This window comes from Cariama cristata, unplaced genomic scaffold, assembly GCF_000690535.1.
Source record: "Cariama cristata isolate BGI_N322 unplaced genomic scaffold, ASM69053v1 scaffold6870, whole genome shotgun sequence".
Taxonomy (NCBI): Eukaryota; Metazoa; Chordata; class Aves; order Cariamiformes; family Cariamidae; genus Cariama; species Cariama cristata.
The window spans coordinates 9,499-28,049 of record NW_009593999.1 but is presented as its reverse complement, the minus strand read 5'-3'; the positions used below and the strand labels follow the sequence as shown (position 1 = coordinate 28,049).

Below are 18,551 nucleotides of genomic sequence, written 5' to 3'. Positions count from 1 at the left end.
AAGTCCAGGCTGCATTTCCTTCACAATCTCCTTTTGAAATCCTGGCCCCACATGAGCTGGCAGTATGGCTCCCATCATTTTTATAGGGCCACAATCTAAGAGAAACAGCCCACTACATACTTACCGTGTGAAAGAGCCACAATTCCTGAGTACATCAACAAAGGCAACTCCAATAAAGCCATCTACATTCAGGATAAGATTTGGTTTCTGCAGAAAATGAAAACACACCCCAATAAAGATGTTAACAGTGACAAATGATGTTCACCTGGCAACTTCTGTCCTCAAGGGTAATTTGAGGGTTGCCTATAATTGTGGGCACACAAGCCTAGTGATAGAGAAGGCTGTTCAGCAACTTGAGCAAGAGCCATGCTTCATGGGAGTAATGGAAGAACAGCCCCAAACAATGGGCCTGCATTTGGTTCAAACCACAGAGATTATCTGCCACAGGCCATCACGTGTCCTAGCTCTGCCTCAGATTTAAAGAATACAGTGGTTTCAGTGTGGACACCACAGATAACGGGGTTTGGTTTGTTCAGTATCTTCCTGGTGTCCAACAAATGTCTTCAGCCTTACCAAACCGTAGTTGTACTTGGCCTCAATTCTACCATAGAAAAACAAAATCCCAGCAACAATTTATGAAGCACTGCAATTAAAATACAGTATTAACCCCTGGTCACTTTCCCTCCAGTAAGAAAGGGTGCTCAAGAGGAGTTAAATACTAGCACATTTCACCTTGGAAGTTGTAATTTTTTCTACTTCAAGTGCATAGTCCAACAGTGGGGTGGCAGGGAAATGCTGCTTCACGTAGTCTTTGAGAATCTGAACTCTCATGTCTGGGTTATTTACCTGCAAGTTAAGAACACATTACAGTCACTGATGTTGCCTCTTACACAGGTACTTGCCACAAGCTTTACTATTTGTACCTTTAGGAGAACAGGGTCAATAGCTGCCTCTGAAAGTTGCTAATTTTCTTTCCTTCATTTTTTCTCTCCCCCACCCTTCCCTAAAAAAAAAACAAACACCAAAACCCAAACCCTCCAATTTGTACTAATGCAGTTTTCTTACTGATTTGACTCTGTGTCCAATGCCCATGATCAGTTTCCCTTCTTTCTTCATCTTATTCACAAACTCCATAGGGATAATCCCACTGTCAAAGGCTTTGCTGAACATTTTAGCTGCAGCATCCAGTGCTCCACCAAACCGGTCACCCTGGGTGCAACACATAAAGGGAATTGTAGCAAACGACTCCACAGTTAAGGTACAAAACAAGCACAAGATTGTCTTCCCTAACTGCTCTGTCTATCACTGTGGCATTCATGAAACTAAACTTAGGCAGAGACCTGAGATAAAGCACCTGTCTTGAACTCAACACAAGTGCCAATATGTGGCCAACACATCTCCACTCGAGAAAGAGCGTGGGGGGAAATGCAATCTGAAGTCTGTTTTACTCACATTTTTATTTCTCAGTCTTGTAAGAGACTAGGCAACCATACAGGGACAGTGCTGACAGAACTTTGGCCTCTACAGAGTATTTTTAGACTCAAATGAGAAACATCAAAATAGTCTTGCTTACTAGAAAAATGGACTAGGTTTTAAGCCTATAGCATCAAGCTATTAAATTCAGCAGAAAATCAAAGTGTGAGTGAACAGAGACAACCTATCCACAGCTCTGAAGCCAGTCTAAATCTCAAATTAATAGTAATAAAACCTAGACAGAGTAACGAGTAACAGAGCTAAATCTTCTGGATATTAGGTACTTACGATAGTAAGAAGGCCTGAAGTGAGACTCGAGACAAGATCTTTTCCAGCTCTCGCACAGACAATGGTGTTGTGGGCGCCAGATACAGCAGGCCCATGATCTGCTGTTACCATCAAACACATCTCAATGAACTGGCAGGCATACCTGGGTAACCTGAGCAAGAAAGAGACTGAACTCATTTATTGTAAAGAAAATTGAGTAACAAGACACTTGGTGTTATACTGGGCAGTAGCTTTTGTTTTAGGTGTATACTTGAAAGAAGTAGAACAGAGAAAGGGAGCTGTAGGGTTGCAGTACCCATCAGTGCATCCTAGTATCTTTCTCAGAGATCAGATTTTTATTCAGTTTCCACAGGAGCGGTTTAGCTTATAGCCGAGGGTCAGTTTTGTAGGCTGAGTTTGCACACGCAGCTGACTGATCAGTGAGCTCTGTGGGTTCCCTTGAGGGGAGCCATGAGGCTGAGCTACCGTTCTGTTCATCCCGTTCTGCTGAGCCAGAGATTCCAGCTAGTGCCAAGAGTGCCTTTAACAAAAGCATGATCAGATGAAGGCAGCAAACTTCTGCCATTCAGAAGGTTCCCTGTAGGCTGGCTAGCAAATGTTGTAAAGTCCTCAATCTCTCCAGAGTCAAGGTGACAATTATAAGAAGCAAGTAAGTCTGAGAGCAGGAAACAGGGCTAGAATAGAGACATTTCCTCAAGGCACCACAAAACTTGTGGAAAACTTCATCCCAAGACTAAAACATACTGTATGAAGCCTTGACATGCTGATGTGGTCTCAGAGGAGGGAATATAGAGATGGCATTCCCAGTGAATCAACGTTCACAAAGGAATCCTGGAGTTACTTTTTTTTGCTTAAAAGTCTATTAATAAACAAGAAAAACTTCAAGCCAAAGAATTTGTGAGCTTTCACAAAAGTTGCCTCACCTCCTTTGAAACCAGAGCAGGCCCAGAACCCCTCCAATTCCCATCTCTTCTTTGAAGACCTCAGTGATCGGCATCCCAGCATAAATCAGTTCCTGACCTCTCTCGTCACAGATGCTTGTCATAAAGGAAGCTGGTTTGCGAATCAGACCCAGCTCCTGAAATTGCAGCACAAAGATAGGATTTTAACAATCCACATTAGCGGCAAGGGGCAGTAGGAGGCAGAGTGGTCAAACAACAATGCCTTAAGCGTGCCCCCAGAGCAGCTTCCACAGTCTAGAACCAGCGTAGCCAGTGAGCTCACAAGTAACACTATAAAGTGCAAGATATAACCCCAAGGCAACACCATCATGGCCATACGCATCAGAATCATAGCAAACATCCTGTCTGGTTTCTAAGGAACCAAAGAGCAGGTAAAATAGCACAGCTCACCCTTGCCCAGGAGTAATCCATTGGCACAGTTGGAGGAGGCACCTCCTCAGCTGGTTCAATCACTCTCTTGGCCACAAGATCCTGGTAGACAGACCTAGAGAGAGAATCCATTTATTAACTTCAGTCCTTTTAAGAGATACAAGTGAGGTGGTCTTAATCTAGACCTTAAAAACCGCCATAATGAATAGAAGCTGCTTTCCTTAAGCAGGAATATATTTCCTTATCAGGCTACAATTAGCTCCCTAACAGTTTTTGTCCCCTGGTGAAGGTGCCCTGTTAATGTGACTTACTGAATGACCTCTCCCAGCTCATCAAAACTCCGGGGAACAAACACACCAGCTTCTTTCAAGGCTTGATTCTTTGCGACAGCAGTTTCAGAAGCCTGGTTGGCACAAGCTCCTGCATGGCCAAACTGCACCTACAAACAAGAGAAAAGACAGCAGTAAGGAATACAAGTTGTTTACCTGCAGAGAGTAAAACAGAATAAAGAGCTGACAAGGAAACTAGTGCAGTCACTGGTATTCCTCTGTCACATCTGCCGCCTTCTTTGGGTTAACAGAACTCTTGGCTGCAACTACAATCAGCACTGCAACATGCAGGGCATTTTCTGATCTGGAATCACTCCAGGCTCGTCCACTGACGTCCTGTCTCCCTAAACTCCCCCACTCTCCGGAGCTGCTTAACATGCATCTTTCCCATTCCCACTCCAGAAGCAGGTGGCTATTACAATCTGTTGTATTCCCTGGGATCTCTGGGCTCCCTTTACAAGTATGCAGAATCCTGTGGAAGTCACCAGCAGCAGACTACAGAAACACAAAGAACTTTCTGGGCTCCCTTTACAAGTATGCAGAATCCCGTGGAAGTCACCAGCGGCAGACTACAGAAACACAAAGAACTTCTATAATTTACGTTTATTAACTTCTGCGTGTTATGTTGCCGCTGGCAATTCTGGAAGGTTTAGGCACAATGAGAGAAGTTGGTGGGTTTTTTTGCGGTTGGGTGGCGTGGGGTGTGCCCCTCCCCCCCCGCCCCATCGTGGATATATACTTATTTTACGCATTTTGCCCCCATTTTTGCACATACCTCTGAAGAGAACATGGTGGCACAAGTACCAATACACCAGCACACCACTGGCTTGGTGATACGACCTTCTTTAATACCCCTGCAGATCTTATACTCTTCTGTGCCTCCAATCTGCAGAAAGAAAGAGAGCCGAACTGGTTCAAAACTGCACTTTTGTAGAAACCAGCTCTGAGATGCATATGGAAGCATTACTTGGATTTTTTTTTTTTTCTGCTTTTTTCATTGAGTGACAGCTGAAGTCTTAGAACAAAGCCTCCTAATTTGATTTTTTTTTTTTAAAGAAGGGGAGACTATGCTTGCCTGTGGAATACATTCAATTTCTTTTGATTAAAGAAGTATGAAATAAAAATTGGGATATTCATGAACAGTATGAATAGCTGCCACTCATCTGTAGCTGCTATTCAACACCCTTGCAGCCAGGTCAGATGCTCCCAAAACAAAACGCATGAGTATGTCTCAGATAAGAGTGAACTGGTCTCACTCACCTCTCCAAGTACTACAATCATTTTCACTCCTGGAGTATCCTCATAGCGCAAGACATGATCCATAAAAGTTGAACCAGGATATCTGGGTAGAATACAGGGAAAATGGTAGAAGTTGGATTTGTTTCATAAACTTTTCTGAAAGAAGAAAAATTAACAGCCAACCTGCCCTTCTTCCTCCAAATTACTAACAACTCTTCTGTCGACTGACTTAAAAAATGGTGTCTTTGTTGAAGATGCAGGCTCCTACCTGTCTCCTCCAATGGCCACCCCTTCATAGACCCCATCAGTGGTTCGGGAAATGATGTTGTTGAGCTCATTGGACATTCCTCCAGATCGTGAGACATAAGCCACACTGCCAGGACGGTACAGTTTTGATGCTAAGATATTATCCAGCATGCCTCCTGTGTTGCCTATTTTAAAGCAACCTGGTTTGATCCCACCAACCTGCAAGAAAATTAGAGAAAGCTGTAAAGCTTTTTAAAATACACGTGAAACTTAGGAACACTTCTGTAAAATGGTCTTGTCAGTATTTATACAGACAACAAAAGACAGTAATGTGACCTTAAAAAGAGAAACTAACATGCACTTCATATGACTAAAGACAAGATAGATTGTAGTATATACTTTATCCTTTGGAGAAAGTCGATCTGAAGATTAAGACAGATGGATAAAGAGAAGAAAAAGGTCATCAGTACTTACAGTTGCAGGCCCAATGATAGTGACTCCTTTTTTATCTGCGGTCTTGATCAGTTTGCGTGTCAGGGCCTCTGGAATGCCCTCAGCAATAATGGCAATGGTGCGGATCTGCAGTAAGATAACGAAAACCATTAGTACCCCCCAGTGTCACTACCCTAATCCTAACAAACTGCGGGACAGAGAAGGAAAACAGCTGCTCACAGGGCACAATCAGCTTCTTGTCAGGCCCCTGGGAGGTCATGCTGTGCACTTTTTTTTATGCCCACTGCATGAATCCAGAGTCTACTGTGATCTTCACAGCAGTCTCAACGCACTGTTCTGAGAATTTTTTTTCTCCCCCTTGCACATTAGAGCAGCACTATATTTTAACCACCCCAAAGAAATTACTCCTAACCAAGAGGTACAGAGTTCCTCTTGTACAAAGTGCAAGTCCAGCATTAGAATTTCTTATGCAACTCCAGTATCCTCCTTATAGTCTATAAGGAGTTAGAATTGAGGTATTCATCTGCCAAGTTGGAAGACCAAGACAATTTACTAATACCATCATGGTTTAATAAACACTGGTACCCTGCTGACAAGATCTTCCTTTTTTCCCTTGGTCTTCTTCTAGATCCCTCACGCACCTGTGGATAATTCATGGTTTCAACAGTGCTGTCATAAGCAGAACGCAGAGATGCGAAGTTGATGAGAACATCCACCTCTGGGTGCTTCCTCATGGCATCTGACATGTTCTTGTAGACTGGGATCAGGATTTCCTTGTGGCCCCAATAGAACTTCTGCCTGTGGTCACCACTATGGAGCAGAAGATGAAAAACCCTGACCCTTAAGGCTACTGGAAAGACAAAGGCATAAGTGCATGCAGGTAGAGGAGTTTACAAACCCCCATTCTCAGACACCAAGACTGACTGTGAGACACTCACTAGCAAGTGAGCGTATATGGAGAGGGACCATACTAACAGCAGAAGGTTCTTCAGAGCATAGAACAGAGCAGCATATGGAAGGAGACGGGCTAATGGGGACAGAGGCATCCAGCAAGATGAATAAGCTCTCCCACAGTGAAGTTACCAGAGCCTCAATTCTACTCCAAGCTGGAAGACAGAATGAGGCACAGAAAGAGTAATGAATGAGATGCATGCAAAGCTGCATTACTGGGCTGGAACAAATACCGGACTGGGGAACAGGAAACCAGTATCTGCGGTGAACAGCCAGGACAGCAATGTGAAGGCCACTCAACTTTCCAATTCTGCTACAGTGAGGCTCTACCCACACACACACTCAAGGAGATGCACCCAGGCGAGTTTCACTGTAGGTGTTGCCTTTTACATGCGGTAGATGCTCTGACTGAAACTTTGAAGTCTGTACCGTTCAGTCATTTAAGAGTGTAGAGATGTTGGCTGTGTTCCCACACTAGTACATTTGTAACAGAACCTTCCAGGTTTTGCCAGCCTGGCTTCCTCCAAAAGGTCAACTAGAATCAGATAATCGTAGGTAGCCTTAGACTTTTAATCCCTATTGCTTTTTCTTCGTAAACAACTGCGACACCGCAAGGGGCTACCACTCATCTATAGATGTGGCTATGCTTGCACTGAGTTTTAGTACCCTGAGGTTTGCACTTGCTGAGAAGTTATTACAGAGCTGCAATTATCATCACAGCTGCAGACTAACAGTACAAAGTAATTCATTGTCAAGAGGCAAAATCGGGCCTCAGCAGGACAGAGGCTGATTAGACACATCAGCTATGCTTGATGTCTGTAAATACCACAGAAACGAAACAAACCTCCTACCTTTGTATGGGCTCCCACCTCACTGTTTCAGCAGCAGAGAAGCCCAACTAGTCAGGCCTTCCTTACTTGCTGAGTGAAGGAACAGAATTTGGATACCCTTTCAAAGGGCATGAAGTGAGACTTAAATTTTGTGGCTAACATTAATCTGTTTCAATAGAGCAGCCTGAAATCAGTGGTCAAGGGGAACAGCAAGCAGTCTGCAAAGCCAACCTGCTGGTGGAAGGGAGCACAGGAGGAGGTGTTAAAGCAGAGATGTAGACTAGGGCAAAGCTACGCTAAAAAACAGCAGAGGCAGGAGGAGGAGGAAGCTAACAGAAGAATTTGAGAGAAGCAGTCAGAAAAACAATGCAGTCAACACAGGCTACTTACGTGAATGGATAAACCATGGCCGCTACTGAAGGTTCGTCCCGGGAGCAAATATAATCAAAGTCTAGCATTCCTTGCACAGCCCGTGTCTGCATTCCCCAGATAATAGCTTTGGTGTGACGGCTGAACAGGGTTGTAGCTTTACCTGCTCAGAGAGAGCAGAAGAAACCCAAACCACATTCACAATGTACATCTGTGCAAGACAAAAGCTGCAACTTTGCCAAATGTCTGCTGAGAAGTCTCTCAGACGAGCATATTCCCCTCCCTCCAAACTGAGCCCAACAGGTGAGCTGCTGGATGTAGTAGCCACACTGTCCAAATTAAGGAAGAAACTGTAGATGTAGCAGCATCCCCCTTCCCAGGACTCTGAACACAATAGCCAGGTCTTGGGTTTCACAAAATGGGCAAGTGCTTAATTGGGGCGGGAGGGGCTGGGGTAGGAGAGGAGAGGTAAGTGAAAACTGCCTCTTCCTCTTCATACATGGGCCATTCATGTTCCTCCCAGATAGTTTTATTCTGCAAAACTGAAGAGGAAGGGAACTTTGAATTTTATTTATTTTATTTTTTTTGCACATGGCCTACAGTCTGGGAGAACCACAGGAGGTTTGCCTCCTACGTTTATCAGGGCACCACAGTAGGATGACAGGAAATAAAGAGAAAAGCAGGAAATGGAGGGGACAAAGAAAGCAAAGGAGCTCTACATACTCAGCTTTTGTTTTCAAGTTTTTTTGATGATCAGAATCCAACACAAACCTGAGGGCTCCAAGAATTTATATATGGCCCAAAACTTGGCTTTGGGGGACAGAGTCACAGGAAAGGCAATAGTTCAGCTAGTGCGTATGGACTGTTTTCTTGAAGTGTATTTACACCACTTGTCACAGCAAAACGTGGAGTTCCTCTCTTTGACTCCAGGCAGAGTTAATTTTAAAACTCTTAAGAACTCAGAGCTGATCCAACTGCTGATGCCAACTCAGTCTACTGCTAATTTCTTTTTGGCTTTGAATCAAAGGTAAACAGCATTAGGGATTAAACAGGATACTGTTCTGTTGGCTTTAACAAGAAATCAGTCACTGTTCTCCAACCCTACATGTTCATAGTTTAGATGCACTGCCGCATGACTTGTTATTAGAAAACTGCCTACCCTGAAAAATTCCGTTTATTTTGCAGGTGCCTGCAAGAAGGTAATATTAATATTCATAGAAACAGGAAAATGCAGGCCCAGAAAGGTGATGTTATTTGTCTGACACCACACAAGGAAGAATCTGAGAGATCCCCTTCTACTGTCCCTCCTCTTATGATTGAGGAGATGGCTTGAAACTCTACTTTGACCCCAATTCAGCAGTTTATTCTCATCCAGCACAGAGCTCAAGAGAGTGCTTAAAGTCCCCATAACTTCACTGAGCACAAGCTTTAATTGTTTGCTGAACTGATAAGGCATAAAGAACATTTAGTTCATTCAGTGATTTTTCTGTGCCCTTCAAGGCTCATCAGCAGGACACCTGCACCGTTTTGTTTCCCTTTGAAACAAAATGCCAGTTATCAGGCCTGGTTAGTGATTCCTTCTTTTTGAAAGCAAAGAGAACAGAGCTTTTCACAATATGCCTAGGTCTGTTTTTCTCCATAATGACTGGGGGTGCGGTGGAAATTAAAGTTTGTTTGAGACCTATCCCTCTCTCCTCCAGAAACAGAAAGTTTTTGTGCAAAGGAGAATGTGATCTGCACTTGAAAAAACAGATGAAAAGTTCATATGGTGATAGCTAAATACACTGGGCAGGAGGGAAGGGAAGGACCAGACAACACTGCAAACTTTTGGAGAGAAAAAACAGCAACAAAACCAAGAACTAAAAAAGTCAGCTGCCAGCAAGGCCAGGCACATTCAGCTAGTCACACGTGTCCTACCTGAACCAGGTCTTGAAGCTGGGAGTGAATCTGTTAAAGAGAGAATCACTCATGCAACAATCTGACAGAGCTGGCTGCTGTCATCCCAACAGCAGGGCACCTGCGGCAGGGTGCTGCAGCTTCCCTCCTCCCCACAGCACTCGGGACTTTTTGGGTTTGCTTTTGTTAGAAAACAAGCAGACTGGAGCACTCTCTGCTGTACTTCCTCTCCAAATATCTGGACATCACATTTTGCATTTTGCCATCTAGAAATTTTTTGCTTATCCCAGCACAAACACATTTCGGGTTCAGGTGGCAGTTCCTTGCACTGCAAGCTCCATGGCACACACATTTTCCATGTCTTTTTGAAGCATTGCTCATGCAAAATTCTGTGCACAACGATTAAGAGAGCAGTAGTGGGTTTTGTGATGCGTTTCACCAGAATTGGATCCAAATATTTTTGTCATCATGCCATACTCTTGTAAACAAGGCCAGTATCTCCTCACATTCAAGGGAGGAGGACCAGGACCTTATCACGTTCTGTCCCTGCCCAATTCTGCTGTTGTTTTATCCCCATACGACATGCTTTTACCCAATAAGGCTTCCAACAAATATAAGCAAAAGGCTACAAAGCTCTTGCAGATCACCATGCTAAAGCAGCTTCCTACAGACTTCAGTAAAAGAAAGCCAAGAACTAAAAAGAGGACAAAAAACCCCCAACAAAAATACACACACTGCACAGTAACCTCTGACCCTAGATGTGCAAGGAGTACGTCACAACTCCTCCTGCACTGACTGTAGAGGGTTCATCCAGAAGGCTGCAGCATATACCAAGAAGGACTTTCTGAATACCTGCAGCGTTCTAAGCAGCATCCCATGGGAACACCCCCCAGGTACGTAACTGGAAAGCAGGCAACCGCAGCGCAGGTACTCTAACCTGTTGTCCACTGGCCTTGCGTAAGGGGACATGGGAAAGCTAGAGTTCTCGAACTGTGCCATTCCTTTCAAAGGAACATCCTGGATCAAGGCAACTCTGACTCACCTTGTGTATGAGCTACTAGCACAACAAGTGACAACATTCTAAAAGCACTTAACTAAATTCAAAACAAAGATAGACAGGCACCACAAAATTGCTTCCCTTTGTATACAGAAAAAAAAAGCATTAGTCTAGTCCATATTCTGTCTTTTGAAGCAGAAGAGAACTCCCAGCAATCATTTCCAATGTTGGACTTACCAAGAGGTGCTGTTGGTTTTGCCTTCTTAGCTGGAGCAATATCATCTTGTTTGGACTCTGAGAAGGAAGCTGTTCTGCTTGGTGCTGGAGTCTGAAAGATTCAGAAGCCAAGTCAGTAAGGGACAGCATGCCAGGTAAGGCCTGGAGGATGTAGGAGATGGCCAATTTGGCTATGAAGACTACAAAGAAAACGAAAGAAAGTTAACGTTGAGATGGGACCATTTCAGTCAAGTGAGGGAAAACTCCTAAACGAACAAGTTCCCAGGAGATACAAGAGTCACATTGTTGGTTTTGAGGAGGCACATTCTCTGCATGAGCGAGGTGGACGTTGGGAGGGCCCCTCCTGATAAACCATGCAGGAGGAGTCACTTTAGTTTTCCCAGAGCTTCGTACAAATACAATGGTGGCCAAGATCCATTTCTGACCTGTTCAGACAGGGGAACCGGCCTTCAGGAGGCTCCTCACAAGCGTCCCCTTTCATGGAGGGGAAGGAACTCACCGAAGGGCTGCCGCTGGCGTTGAGGAGGAAGTTGGCGGTGTGGGCTGCCGCAGGTGGCTGGTTGGGGATGGGCCGATGGCCGAGCGCCATGCCCACAATCGCAGTCATGTGAGTCTCCGTGCCAAAGACATGGATGGGGATCCCAGTGGTCTTCCCTGTGTATGCATACAAGAACAGTCAGCCTTGAGGGGAAAAAGGAGCAAGATGAGCTTCTGCCAAAATGAAGCATTTTTTTTTTGCAGAAAGCAGGTGGAAGAAACAAGATGCAAGAACAGAACTAAGGAAATGGTTGGTCCTTACCAACTTCTCCCATGACACGTAATCCTTCCTGGTAGTTCGGGCCTCCTCTTCGTACAAATATCCTCACCTCATGCTCCTTCAGAGGGCCTTGGTAATCCTTAATCGCTCTCACGATGCCCTAAAAGAAACATACAGGATAAGTGAACTGGGCAGCCTGATGTTTACCCTGTCCCATCATCTTAGGAACTCTTCCAAGAGTTGCACCGTCAGCCTCAGCACAACACAGAACTGGGGAGAATGGCTCAGGGTTGATGACTGTGGGCATTTGCTGGTACTTCTGGATAGTCACTTACTTTAAAAGTGGCTGCGACATTGGTGAAGTTAGCAATGCTGCCTCCAATGATCAGGATTTTACCTGAGGGAAGAAACATGCATAAATAAAACTGTTCTAAAACCACAGTGTACTCTAAGATCATGAAGCAGTTTAGGATGTAAAGTGAAACAATACTGCAGTTCAGACTAGCCAACAGCTTGCAGTAAGTTGTGTTTAGCAGAGCCTGGAAGGGAAGAGCTTTGTATCAAGCAGGAATCTCTCAAGCCACATCTGCTCTTTGCTACATGGAAAGGCACAAGTCCTGTCTCTGAAGCAAGAGCTGACAGAAATCCATCACTATTTCACTCAGAAGGCAGCAGTACATGAAAAGCTCTGCAGGGAGGTCTACACATAGTAACAGCCCACATTTGTTCAGCTTTTTCCTCGCATGCAGCTTCACAGCTTTGAAATTGCAGCGACTCCCTTACCTTCAGGGTGCTTCTCTCGTGTCATGAGGGAGAGAATAGTCTTGGCATAGTCATAGGTCTGTTGTTCACTTGGGGCTCCTGAGTATTCCCCATAGTTAGCCAGTTCATTCACACCCCCCAGGTCACAAATGGTGTCACTGTAAAAAAAAAAAGGTTACTTAAGAAACTGGTTATAATTTGAGTCACTATAAAGGTCTTAATAAAACATTCCAAATTCCTGGGAAAGTGGGACTTGTAACAGACAGATCATGCTGTCTGCTGAAAAAAAAGCTGCTCTCTTCTTGGTGCCAGTCACAATTATCTTGTTATACTTCCTAGATACGATGGGAACTCAGTGACTACCACAGCAACAATATTACCATAAACAGCTTTCAGCCAGCTTGTTTCTTTCCAAGTCAAAAAGAAACCACATCTCAACCTCCCAGAATTAAGCTATCTCTAAGGGACACTACATGCCACATCTTGCTAAGAAATCCACACAGCACCTTCATTCTGAAGAGGTCCCAAGCAGTCATGGCGTGGGAAAGATCGCTTTAGAAGAGTCTTCTTTCCAGAGACTGCATTAATTATTTTCTTCCAGCACTGTACATCCACCTCCCTCTCTGGAAACCTTGTTCCTGTTACCTGTAAACCACAGAGGCACCACCACCAGCCACCATGGTCCAGATCCTGCCTTTGGGGTTGAGAATAGTAAGTTTCAAGCTGGCTCCACTCTTCGCATCCAGATCAGCAATGTAGGCTTCCTGCAAACAGAGCAGCACACAACTTAAACTTCCTTCTGCACCCTCCTTTTCCAAACCAGAGGGTTCGTAGCACTGGACCCGCAGAGCTCCTGCATCTCCTGTCAACTGCAACTGTGGGCAGACCAGAACTACAAACACCATTGTTGTAAGGGACAGAGACCCAGCTTCACCTCCCAGGGGCCAGGACCAATTTCTGTTAGGCGTTCTCCAAGACAGAACATTGAAATTGGATTGGGTATAGACAGCTTGCGCCATTCTCTCTGTAACAAATTCAAAGGGGATCAATCTGAGCATATGCTCAAATTTTGATTCTTTCTTCAGGAAAAAAAAAAATTATAGCCTCCAAAGAATATGTTGTCTTTTTAAGGCCTGCTGGCTTGTCTCTTGGTTGTCCCAAGTGAAGCCACAAGTAATTGCTATAAATTTGATATTACTTCATTTGTGGAGTGCAGATCCAGAAGCAGATACCTCCTGTTTGCATATGAAAGACTTTGGAAATGCAGCTGACTGCTAGGCTGGACTACAATGGCCTTTCCATGAACGGTGGTCTTTTCCTCCACTGCTCTGCCAGCCTGGGAAGCTCCTGGTTTTCATGGTTCTGCATATGACAGTCACAGAATCAAAGGCCTCTGAACTGAAAGTCTTGTTCTGACCTTGTCTGCAGACCGAGACCAGAGGAAATTTAAAAATCAACACACCCATGGCTACACACTCTGGCTGTGCTGCAGCCAAGAATGTAATCACCGAGAGCTGTGATTTGGCTCAACATGGTGTTCCTGCAACACAGTGCACTTGTCTGTTGAGAAGCACTTCATTGGGAGTTCATTAAAATTCTCAGCAAAGACACTGCCATAATAACCTTCACAGCGACTTGCGGAGGGATGATTCAGAGACAAAAACTGAACTAATCCTTTTAAGAACAAAATGAGTTAAGTGCTGGCACCCAGCAAGCTACATGGAGAGAAATAGCTAAATGGATTTCCTGGCCACGTTACAAAAACCTTCCCCAACTGAAGCACAATTATAATGATTAAAATGAAAAAGTCAGGACAGAAATCGTTTTGGAGACAGCAGAACAGTCACCTGAAATAAGTAACAGAATAATTAAGGAGAGAGCTGTGCTTCCAACAGTTTTTGAAGCCGCTGGGAGGCTATGCATGAAGCAGTGTTTATGCAACCAGCAGTACAAACCCAGGGAACTCTGAGAAGGAACAGGCATTTCCAACTTTAAAACAAAAAGGTTCCCTGCAGGCCTCTTCTTGGTCATCGCTTTTCAGGAGAACAGGCATATTAACATCTTAAGTTTTTACTTTGAAGTTTGAGAGATTGTAATTATTTTCTCTGGATTCACACTCACATGCAGATTTTGCACAAAACTGCTGCTCTGCTCTCAGAAACTGTAACTGAAACATTGAGGGAGCATCAGCTGCCAGGAGGCTGTCAGTAACCAGTTCCCCAACAAAAAACAACGATGCTGACAGCGGAGCAACGCAGGCAAGAACTATGTAAGGACGATTGTTGAAGAATGACGTTAAATATACACCTCCAAAAAGCATCCAAGCAGAGACTGAAAGCAACTGCAGTTCAGAGTGTGATTATGAGAAGTCCTAGGACTACGGCAACCTGTACACAGGTTCGCACAAGCTCTTGCCATGGATAACAATGCCAAGGTACTTGAAACACAGTGACAAAACCCACTGGAAAAACCTCAATGCCATGGACATACAAGCAATGAGGAATTAATCTTGTAGTCCACAATAAAGGAATTTGGGCCAGAATGGTTGTTACTTGCCTCTGGATAAGCTTCCCTGCCAAAGGGAGGGGGAAACTCCACATCCCCCCATTTCACTTTGCACATGTAGTCAGCAGTCGCATCAATCTTTGCAGCCAAATCAAGGATGTAGACACCATCATTAGTCACCACTGCATTTGAGAAAAAAAAGTCAGAATTAGCTCCGTTTTGTACAGAGACATATGTTACAGATTTACTGATAAAATTTGGTACCATACAGAGATCATGACAAAAGCTAGGTCATCTTTGTTCTCCTTCCTCCACATTGGTCAGTTGTATTTACCAACCCAGCAAGTTCCCTGAAGAATCAACTACTGACTATGGTCACGGACCGGGCCCTGGCTCAAGTGCTGTTTTGTTCTGATCTAACAGAGCAATTTTTATGTTCTTCAGTTCCGACTTAACATCCCTTTCAGTGGAATTTATCATTTCCACCAGGAAGTTAGATAACAGAGAACACCTGTAAGCAGTCCTAATTTTTGATACATCATATCCACTTTTGTACTTCTTTTGCATATGCCACCTAGTATTGTTGCAAAACTACGCAAAAGTGAAGGATAAAGTACACATTTCAATATTTTAGAACAGAAAGTCCTGCTCCCAAAAATATCTGTTACCTAATGGATTGATCTCCAGGTATGTGAAATATAGATCTTCATAAAGGTTGAAGAGGCCACAGATGAAGCTAGCCAAGATGCTGTAAAAAAATTTTAAACAAGTTTATTAAAGTAGCCAAACATAAAGCACAGCCTGCTCTGCTTCATTTATGTTAGTGGCAATCTGCAAAACTACTCTATCAATTTCTTTCATTCTCATTCATCTTCTCTGGAAGAAGCCCAGGTGATGACTCAAGGAAAGGAAGACCTTGATGACTCATCTTAATTACACTCCAAACTCTGCTGAGAACACAGTTGCTTACAACTGTCATTTCGATGTGCAGCCTGTTTAATCTCACCAAGAGACAGAAATGCATCATTGTCTCTCACTGTCAGATACACATCTTTGTCAGAACTAAGCTTCGTTAGCTGGGATGGGGAAGAGACTGCAGTAAACTATATTAGTGACAGGCTTCTTCAGCCTTTCAGTGCTGAACAATGCCATCAATGATTACGTTATGTTTGGAAAAACCATGACTCATATTAAGATAACTGGGTATAGGCATCTAATTAAAGGAGATGCAGAAGAAGCTTTGAGATCTACGGATAAGCTTGCAGTAAGTGTAGGAATAGCAAAAGAATACCTTCTTAGACAAAGCAAGACTAAGGGAGAGTACATTTCTGAATTAGCAATCAGATTCACATCCTATCATCAATTCTACTAAATAAAAGAAACTCTTCTATGCTGGCACAAAGCATCAAAATTCAACACGTCTCCAACATCTCAGAGGTCACGACTTCAGTAGACTGAGAAGCGCTCCTGTCAAGTGAAGGCTCAAAGCACTATGAACACTTATTTTGAGTTTTACAAGCAGCATGGATAAGGTCAAGAACTTGGATTTAGGATGCATGGCATATTCTTGAGAGCAGAAAGAAGGGTAGGACAGCAAGCTCTAGGGTGAAACAGAACGAGGAGATGTTGCGCTGAAATAAAGCGGAGCAGCTTCTGGGTGGCTGGCTGTGCCCAGGGCTGGGCATCTGTACTTACTCCTTTTTATTTGCTGGTGCATGCTGCAGGAGATGTTTCGTTACATCCGATTCATTGAGCTTTTCATCCACTGCCACAAGCAACTTCTGAGCTTTGGCATCAACATCTCCCACATCCACACCCCCTTCGTGGTGGAAGAGTACGTAGTCTCCCTCACGAGCAGCGTATATGCACACATAGAACTCTTCCTCCTGCACCACAGACCCAGGCACAATCATTAGCAAGTCACCCCCAGAGAAGACCCCGAAGAAGGGGTTCTTGTGTCAATGCTAGGGAAGGGGGAACCAAGCACACCGCTAAGCTTTCCAAGGAGAACCAGCACTGGAGCAGCCCAGACACTCCCCAGCGTTGTACAGGCTGTGCTGGCCCGGGAAGGAGAGCGGCCCAGAGGGCTTCATCCTGGTGAAACGCACCAGGGACAACGCTCTCCATTTCTGGAGAAAGCTGCTCCCGTCTTACATAACTGAAGTGCAAACAAGGGTCCTTTCTTGTGCGCAGTGAAAGCGCCTATATCTTAGGTAATTACACCCGTCCCTCAAACCATGGCAGAGTATGAATATTTCACCAGCACAAACTGGGGTATCTCACATCACCAGTTTGTTATTCACACCCAGAAGTACTAGATGAAGGAGCAGTAAGCTGCCTTGACCAACCAACTTGGTCCCTCTCAGGTGGTCTGTAACCTCCTCCCAGCAGAGGAACAACCACCAATGTGATTAACAGTTCTGTGCATGGACTAATGCTGTGCCTGCACGCAGCTCTGACCGCATGCATTGACACTGTCAGCTTAACAGCACACTCCCAAACTTCTGCTTTCTCCATGGTATCCCTCCATTGAATCTGCATGCAAGTCAAAGGAGATTTAAAGGCACTTTTTCATGCTTTATTTGGTATACTAACCTGTTTGTGAGGGACGAAGGGTTCAATCAAAAAATTCTTTAGGATTCCCTTCGCATTAGCAATCTGTAGGTAGAAAACAAGACAAACACCAATAAACGCTTGTCCGATATCAACATTTGTGACAGCATAAGGAAAGCTTCGAGAATTAATCCACACCGCTTTAAAATCTCTTCCTCCCAAGCTCCTCTCCACTGTGTTTTCTGGGGAACCATACTCCTCCCTCTCCAGCACAGCATCAAGCACGGTGTCACTGCTAGTCAAGCTGCTGTACCCCTCCAGGACCCCTGAACTTCACAGGTTACAGGACTCAGTCACCTTCCCCTTTCCGAAGGGGACAGATGGCTACCAGAATTACACCAGAACGGCTGCTCTTTATCTCCTGTCCAGAGACAGCACCTCTACAGAGCACTGCTTAGTGCAGCGTGAAATGCGATGGCATCAGCTGCTTCTTGGAGCTCTGAAAAAATGAGAAGCGAGGGAACTCCTGAGCTAGACAGGGAGCGGCAGGAGCAGAGGCCTCTGCCCAGCACTTGCCCTGGAAGTGGTGTAAGTGAGGACGGGAGAGTAAGAGAAGCCTTCAGCCTCTTCCTATGGGGACAGGTGGCTACAGCAAGGTCCCAGGAACTGTCCTGTGCAGGCGCTTTCCTCCTACCCAAAACCAGGTCTCCTGGCTCAAGGGACAGTCCCGCACAGGCCACAGGAGATACCCCCTGCTCCTGAGGACACTGCTTCAGGAGCAAACCTCAATGGTCACAAGTCCTTGGCACAGCCCTTCCCTTAGTTGTGGTGGTTGCACTGTGCTAAAGAAGCAATTTCAGTGTTCACCGTTTTCCTGCTGGGGAGCACACGAGATGCAGCTGCCTGCCTTCAGGCAGGTCTCGCTCTTCGGGCAGGTCTCGCTGGTTGGGCTGCACAGCCTGCTGCTGGAGCCAGCAGCAAGTCAGGCACAGTAGGGCCAAGGCAGCTGTTTGCTTGAGGCAGCAGAACTCTATCAGCTCCTGAAACCCAGTAGCTGGGATGGCAGGCGTTTCTTTATCATTAGGATTGCAGTGCCATTCCCAGGAGAACACATATTACAAGGCAGCACCGAGTTAAAATAAGGACTTGAAGTAACACTCAGTCATCAGCCAAAACACACTGGCTAGCTACAATAAGAGCACAATTTTATGGCAGCTTTTATACTTGTCTTGCTAAATCTGCCTTGGGTATTAAAGTGAAGCAGCTATGCCAACTAGACGCAGCATTTGAGCTATCAACTGCTGACTCTCAAGTGCAAGGGATTTTCAAAACAGT

General features: G+C 44.7%; 1 protein-coding gene across 2 annotated transcripts in view; it reads right to left on the bottom strand.

Annotated features, from left to right (window-relative positions):
* Positions 1 to 18,551, bottom strand: part of ACLY (ATP citrate lyase) — a 21,564-nt gene that overhangs the window by 801 nt on the left and 2,212 nt on the right. The window contains exons 3-26 of one of the 2 annotated variants that reach the window (XM_009696270.1): positions 17,259 to 17,321; positions 16,359 to 16,549; positions 15,332 to 15,411; positions 14,715 to 14,845; positions 12,804 to 12,922; positions 12,180 to 12,316; positions 11,732 to 11,793; positions 11,439 to 11,556; positions 11,139 to 11,293; positions 10,640 to 10,730; positions 9,427 to 9,456; positions 7,531 to 7,672; positions 6,001 to 6,169; positions 5,381 to 5,485; positions 4,929 to 5,125; positions 4,682 to 4,763; positions 4,197 to 4,307; positions 3,404 to 3,531; positions 3,114 to 3,207; positions 2,685 to 2,839; positions 1,762 to 1,912; positions 1,066 to 1,209; positions 733 to 846; positions 125 to 207 (exon numbers count right to left, since the gene is read on the bottom strand). In XM_009696270.1, coding sequence (XP_009694572.1) covers positions 125 to 207; positions 733 to 846; positions 1,066 to 1,209; positions 1,762 to 1,912; positions 2,685 to 2,839; positions 3,114 to 3,207; positions 3,404 to 3,531; positions 4,197 to 4,307; positions 4,682 to 4,763; positions 4,929 to 5,125; positions 5,381 to 5,485; positions 6,001 to 6,169; positions 7,531 to 7,672; positions 9,427 to 9,456; positions 10,640 to 10,730; positions 11,139 to 11,293; positions 11,439 to 11,556; positions 11,732 to 11,793; positions 12,180 to 12,316; positions 12,804 to 12,922; positions 14,715 to 14,845; positions 15,332 to 15,411; positions 16,359 to 16,549; positions 17,259 to 17,321 — 2,852 coding nt within the window. The remainder of the gene's footprint in view (positions 1 to 124; positions 208 to 732; positions 847 to 1,065; positions 1,210 to 1,761; positions 1,913 to 2,684; positions 2,840 to 3,113; positions 3,208 to 3,403; positions 3,532 to 4,196; positions 4,308 to 4,681; positions 4,764 to 4,928; positions 5,126 to 5,380; positions 5,486 to 6,000; positions 6,170 to 7,530; positions 7,673 to 9,426; positions 9,457 to 10,639; positions 10,731 to 11,138; positions 11,294 to 11,438; positions 11,557 to 11,731; positions 11,794 to 12,179; positions 12,317 to 12,803; positions 12,923 to 14,714; positions 14,846 to 15,331; positions 15,412 to 16,358; positions 16,550 to 17,258; positions 17,322 to 18,551) is intronic. The other variant, XM_009696278.1, reaches the window with a different exon arrangement.